Source organism: Ascaphus truei, chromosome 5 (genome assembly GCF_040206685.1).
Source record: "Ascaphus truei isolate aAscTru1 chromosome 5, aAscTru1.hap1, whole genome shotgun sequence".
NCBI classification, from domain to species: Eukaryota; Metazoa; Chordata; class Amphibia; order Anura; family Ascaphidae; genus Ascaphus; species Ascaphus truei.
Genome location: NC_134487.1, coordinates 160,737,573 through 160,745,072, shown reverse-complemented (window position 1 = coordinate 160,745,072; position 7,500 = coordinate 160,737,573). Strand labels below are relative to the sequence as shown.

At 34.1% G+C, this 7,500-nt stretch overlaps 1 protein-coding gene across 3 annotated transcripts in view; it reads right to left on the bottom strand.

The window, feature by feature from the left end:
• Positions 1–7,500, bottom strand: part of PITX1 (paired like homeodomain 1) — a 28,574-nt gene that overhangs the window by 11,865 nt on the left and 9,209 nt on the right. For 2 of the 3 annotated variants that reach the window (XR_012801757.1, XM_075601132.1), the window contains exon 3: positions 1,419–1,565. Coding sequence is in view for 2 of the 3 variants with exons in the window: in XM_075601132.1 (XP_075457247.1) it covers positions 1,419–1,565 (147 nt within the window). In the remaining variant the exon portion in view is untranslated. Of the gene's footprint in view, positions 1–1,418; positions 1,566–2,373; positions 2,445–7,500 lie in introns of those variants that run through there. The other variant, XM_075601134.1, reaches the window with a different exon arrangement.

Genomic DNA, 7,500 nt, shown 5'->3' with positions numbered 1-7,500 from the left:
AAAAAACCCTTTGGGAGTTCGCTGGCACATTTCTGTTTGAGGTTACCTAAAGTGACCTGGATAATCTTACTTGCCTATTGTATATCCAGAAATAAAATATTTTCAAAATTCAAAAACAAAGACACACGTCTGATTAGGACACAGTGTAAGAAGATCTGAACACGTGTAAACCTGTAGATTACAAATGTGAAATAATGTGATGGAAGTGAATAGGGGGGGGGGGGGAACAAAACAAATATTAATGTGAAAAATATACAACAAGAAAATAAATAAAGCGCAGATTAATTTGTGTTTTGCTGCTTTGATACACGTTAGCTAAACGAAGTCAATTTATTTTTCTTAGAATGTGAAAGTTATTAGGAGATTTATTTTTTGTCAAAACTTGTGTACCGCAGACCCTGCCTTTTTGGGATTCTTGGAATTCATGGGGTCTATTTTTTGGTGGGAGTGGTATGAAGGGTGAGGTTAGACTGATCCATGGTGTAATTCAACCATTTTCCAAAGGGTCAGCAAAAAACCCTGCCTTCTAAAACTCTCTAAAAACCCGTGCTAGGCCCTGTCCTCAAATAATCCGAAGCACCAGATGGCCACATATTTTCCAAACGTGCTGTTGCAATGTGTAGTCATAATATTTGTTTGCTTTGTTAAAAAGTTCCTAAACATGCCAATTTTGAAGTTGACCATACCAAGCAACAAACTATTTTGAACAACATTTGGGCTTCTAAAAATCTGATCGTTTTCTTTTTAGCAAAAGACTAAAGGGGGAAAATACCATGGTGAAATCGTTAATATTTTTAATACATGCTTACTTAAATGTAGTTTTCCTGACAAATAACCCCTTTGCATACATTATACGTTCTTATTTAGTTTCAAATAAAGCATGATTTGGGGGAGGAGGGGGGTCAGATTTTTGTGACGAGAGAAAAGGAAAGATAGAGTATCCTAGCAAAATGACCAAAGCGTTAGAATATAGCCTCTGATCCTAAGCGCCGTGTATATGGCGGCCCCTGTTGCAGTAATCAGAGACATGCAGAATACTGAGAGCTAACAGCAAAGCAGAAAGAAACTATCTGGCATTGCATCCGAAAGTTCTAGCTAAGCCAGTCAACATTATGTGTTTAAAATGTATACTGCAAATTATTTTATTATTTTTGTGCGTGTGTGTGTGTATATATATATATATGTATATATATATATATATATATATATATATATATATATATATATATATATATATATATATATACACACACACATATACACACACACACACACACATATACACACACACACACACACACACACACACACACACACACACACACACACACACACACACACACACACACACACACACACACACACACACACACATACACACATACACACACGCGCACACAGTGCATTAGTTACAGTACCTGGGACTTCAGTATCAGAGGATTCGCTGGCTGAATTCTCAATCGGATCTCTGGGCTCAGACGATCTTTGCAAATGGAAACTGGAAGCCATGTCGTGGGGAGGCGGGGGTCTTAAACTTTCAGGCAATCTTTCCAAATTCATACCTCCTTTAAAAGAATCCATGACAAACAGAACACTGCTCATGAAACGGGTATTCCACAAAATCCTACACAACCCAAATCAAATCCAGTTTCTTCCCTTCAAAGGGTGGTGGCCCATAAAATGTCGTTAAAAGGTCCCTTTTAAAAAAATAATCTTCTTCCTTTTAGGCAGTACAAGGGCAGCAGTTTTCCAACCAGAAATGCATTAGAGGGATTGTAGTCACCTATGCAGAAATGTGAGTTGCTAGTCGGGTAGTTTTTAGCTAAAGAGATTAAAGAGACTTGCCCTAGTTGAAATGCCTGTAGTTAGGCGAAACCCCTCCCACCTAAGGTTAAAACCTCCCTGTCTTGCTAATAAATTACTATGTGCAACTCTCAGCCCAGCCTATAGTCTAGCAAAGGACCTGCCTGCAAACTCCCCACAGATGCATGTAACTGGTCTCTGAGGCACCCTAGTCTACTGGCATCTCATTTATTCAAGAACAACTATCTCTTGCTGAACTTCCCACAATGTTCTTGGTTAAATTGTTTATATATATATATATATATATATATATATATATATAAGGAAAATGTAAATGTATTGCTATTTTCTGGCACGGCTACATTACAACGCTGTATTCTGCACAGAAAATATTTGGCATTTGCTTTGATCACGTTTAATACCCTATGTAAGGGTGTCCCTTGAACTTTGCAACTAAGGTGATTTATTTCTTCTTATATTCCTCCAAGACCATCTGAACAGAACACTTTGTCTTACTCCAAATATTGATAGACTCACACAAAACACTTAAGTAAATATATACCTTCATACCATTCAACAATTCATTGCAGCTGTGAATAGGTTTAGCTGCTTTTGTAACCCAATGATCTCTGCACTCAGAATGGAAGCTTTTGAAAAACATAGAGATATATATTCTTTTACATTTGTGATTACACATATCGTGGCATTTTTTATAGGTAGAAAAACACAGATACAAATATATTTTTAAACAGTTTCTGAAAATTTCTACATATTATAAAGAAATATGGTATTATCTTAGAAACTCACATCTAAGATAATACGCATATTTCTTTATAATATGTAGAAATGTTCAGAAACGTATTGTGTTCATATTTTTTATACGAAGGTATGTGAAAATGTATGTTATTAGAAAGCAATTGTTATCATTACTTATATTTTTAGGTGAACAGAAGTATGTGGTTTGATAAAGCTAAGATATTGGTAAACAGTAAAAAAAAAGTATCTGTTTTATATAATACTTAATGAAATGTTAAAATACACTCGGCAATTGAAACAAACAATTATATGTCATTATTACTACATTCAGGTGCTAGAGCAAAGCTATATAAACTTATATTCAAGAGGGCTCGGTGAGTTCATATTAAAAGGACACGTGTAAAATAAATAATTACAAATATTAGCTTATATTTAAAAGTGTCAGTTACATTTTTACAGAATTACATTTTTACACAATGAGATATTATTAATATGGTGAATAGGAACTCACTGGAAATCTAGAGATCTCTCTTTTAGGAGCTGTTTGGATGGGGGTATTTTGCTGATGTGTTACTATGCTGGAGTTGCTCTTCATTCAGGGTGTGGTGTTAGTTTAGTGAGAATAATAATTAGTTATACATTCAGTAAACAAAATGATCACCCTGACCTTTATCCTCAGGGAGCTTTTCATGAGTCGATCTGTTAAAAGGGACACCCAGGTGAATAATACACCAATTCTGCTAGTGTTTTGGATGGGGTAACTTATTGGTTTTATGTCATGCACCAGCAAAATAGATGTTTTACTATCTCATACAACAATGATAATCTAAAAAATAAATGCATATTGTTTTTTTTCCCCTTAAAAAAATATATGATAGAATGATGCATGTTCTTGAACCTACTGGCGAGCGACCCCCAAACTACGAGTCATATGTGTCAAAAGGGGTTCAACACCTTAGCACAATGTGTATCAAGGGAAAAATAATGCCATTGGAATCAATAGGATGTTCTTCTTTGATACATCTCGAGAAATATCCCCCCCCCCCCCCGATTTGCACCACTTTTGACTCGACACTGATGTCCCTATATGTTTTGTAAAACTAAAATGCTGAACTGGCAGAACTGGCGCTTCTTCTGCATATGGAATGCGTATGTCCAATATACAGAACACAAAGGATATCATTCGAGAAATATTTGTAAAAAGTTGAATATTGTTTTTAATATGTATTATATGTGGGAAAATAACAATGTTCTGCATACCCCCACTGTATAAGCTGTACGTTTGAAAAGAAAAACCTTCGGCATATTTTTACTTGACATTTCTTAAAAAAAAAAAAAAAAATTGTATATGCACAAAAAAGCAATGACCGTCTATTTGTTCAACATTTAGTGGTCACAATGTGAAAGCACAATCAATCAATTGCAGAATATCTCAAGTTTCCTTAACTTGTAACGTGCAATTAAATAGGACGACAGGAGTCGCTAGAAGTATATTTTTTCATAGATAAATGCGAAGTGACACTGGCATATCCATAGTGTATTTAATTACAGGTATTACAGTGAAGATTGAAAACAACTTTGTTGAGGTTTTTCATTTAACATCTACCTGTCACAGGGCAGAAAACATCCACGATGCTGTGAAGCCTGTTGCTATTATCACATTGTGTAAGACAACACGCAGCAGATAGGCTTATTCAATAGCAAAATGAACAAACAGGTATATGAATGAGGTCCTGCAGCCTGTGGACCATGCTTGATAAGAACAGGCGATAAGATATGTGTGTTTGCTCAGACACTGTCTGCTTTTCCATTCTCTGTAGACCTTGGAAGAAAAGTTTTGTTCCCCCCTTTTCTTTACATAGTCAAAATAAAACTCACATTATGCCCTTTAGATCTTTTACCATCTGCTTTGAATGAACAACTAATACTTGCTTAGATTCATTATTTGCTAGAGGCACATTATAAGTTAACTCACTCAGTGCTGGAGGACCTGTTTAGCTAGGGCTCTTGCAAAGATCCTTGCAGTGTGTTCCACCCAAAAACTGTCCTGATTAGCTAACTTAAGGTAATCTTAGTAAATACCTTGGTGTCTGGTAAGACCAGCTCCCTGGAGCTATATGAAATTTGTGAAACGTGGATGTAGTCCCAATTCAATTAGGCAAATCCCCTTAATGCTATGGGGAAAATCAGATATAGTGCAAATATAGATGGAATAAATCCCCGCGTATTTAAATCGCATCTGATAACACGGCAGGTGTACCATAGGTGAGAAAAAAACCCCAGATCAGATTTAGTTAACTGAGTGATCATCTCAAAATGGATGCAAATTGTATAAAGTAAGAAACAGAAAATTCCCTGTTGGTTTTAAATGAAGTCGCGATGCGTGTAAAGGGGTGTTTGGAATATATATGCGATGCCCACACCTGTGCTACTAGGTTCCCCTGTAGTGGAACACAATCTAATTCTCTTTCGTCAACAGTGTGTGTGCAACCATATGAATCTGTTGACTATATTTAATTAGAATATGGGAGCCCATCTGTATAGATAACATCTGTGGGACTGAACTCCTCAGTCCTTAACAAGTCAGCTTGGTCTCATCTGAGCTAAACCTGAACACAATATAATATGGAATAAGCCACATGCTCACTAGAGGGAGGAAAAGAGCTCTAGATTTGATGTATCCTTTCTTCATACAATCGTGACATTATTCCCTGTTTTTTTTCCCTGAGAACTACTAGCCTAACTAATTCTTCATGTCCGTATTTTCCTTCTATAAATCTAGTAAACATGAAGAAAATAACCTTTTAATTGTTAAACTTAAAAGTCCATGATATATATATAAATAAATATATGGGGTTTCTTCCCCCCACTTTTTTTTCAGTCGCTTCATAAACTTTCTTTTGGAAAAGTCAAACCAAGCGCTTTTTTTTCTTCTCTTTCTTTAGGTCGTTGTGTGAGAGGATATAAATATTATGTTTTAGTATGGGGATGGAAAAAAAAAAAAAGAAAAAATATAGTACTGAAAAATAGAATGAAAAATATAAAACATGGCTTGGGTTTCGTTTAAAAACGCCTAGAATTCCAAACCCCAAGATGTATAGGAGATTAAAGACATGCAATATATGGCATTGCAGTTGTAAAAAAATAAAATAGTATTAATACATGTGAGATTATTACTATATTTATGAGCCTGTGTTTTAATAATGCATGTTTTCCTAAGCAGCTTTAATTAAACAAGCAGTTGAAAGTGATGTTTGAACACATAGCAAATTAAAAATGTTCATTTTAGTTTTTGGTTTATTCCAACTATAGCTACTAAAATGGTACATGCACGAATAGATCCGTTTCCGTTAAACATGTACTTGATGTTACAAGGCGTACAACACTTTCTTGTTGCGTTTGCTAATGCTGTGCTATCTTTACTGTTGATGTTTCAGATTACTCAATGTGCAACATTTATTACCGTTTTCTGTAGTACAACAACCCATAAGAAGTCATATAAACTAGTTTAGAAACGTTCCCTCATTAGGAAATCAATGGGCTAACCTCCAAGCACCTTCTTCTTAATTAGTTTCATCTTTTAAATCTGTGGTCTGCATTACATTCATATTGAATAATACACTAAAGAGTTGAATCAACCTATTTTCTAAAATAAAAAACAATATGTATTTGAACCCTGAGGAAGTTTTTAAGTTAATTACGTTAAAATAAAGGGCTAGCTTCTTGCAACCGTTTCTTAACGAATCTGTATATTTTTTGTTAGTCTCAGTCCACAATATTATAAAAAGAGTCTTAAAAAAAAAATCTAAATGAGTTTTCATCATAGCGGATTTTTTTGGGGGATCAATTTGGTTCTAAAAATATTGCTTTACAACGAATTATGACAGATAATAGCACATTTTAATATTTTTGCCAAATGAATAATTATTTGTATAATTAATAAAACACGCGATCAATAGGAAACTCTGTATGTTATTGGAAAACTAATCGTACAACCCTACTTATTTTATTATTTGAAAAATGCAATAATTACTTAAAAATACAAATGTTCTTATAATTTACATCTTTCAGTAAAACTAAGTAAATTTATTTAATTTTAGCAGCACTTTTTCGTTTACACAAAATGTGGAAGAAAAATGTCACGTCTCAAATTTTATGAACAGCTAAATAAACCTCTTTATTACCCCTCCACCCCTATTTAAATAGATATAACCATCTAAATATGTTCAATTTGATACATTCAAGGACAATCTGTTTTGGTGCAATAAGTTAACCAGCTTCGCTCATCTTCTACTGTAACATTCAAAGTATAAAATTAAAGGCACGACTCATCCAAATGGTATTAATAACCCAACAAGAGGCAATCGCCCTGTTTTTCATTACATTGTGGCCATAGATATTGTTTGCAGAAGGAATGCACATTGTTGTTAATAATTATTGTTGGATCTGTACATCGTTGTCTACTGTTGGGAATCCCTTAGATATTCCAAAATAATGTTCCTTTAACATTTCCCTTATTTAACTACAGCATGGACGTTTATCTGCACCACTGAATACTGGATATTTTGTACATTTTAACCATTAACCAATACATGGTCCTACAGAGAAACATACCGTAATTGTTGCAGAACACGCGTTACAAACTAGTTTTATATATATATATATATACTGTATATATATATATATATATATATATATATATATATATATATATATATATATATATATATATATATATATATATATATATATATATATATATATATCTCAGTGGGAAACGTGTACCCAGTAACACAGTCTGCCTATAGAGACTGTTACTGGACCCATCTTCGTACACATATATTTCACTATCCCCCCACTGTATGTGAACCATGGTGTAAAGTATAATACAACACAGGGAATTACTAGATATGCTGTAAAATAGTTACAGTGTATTTTAGC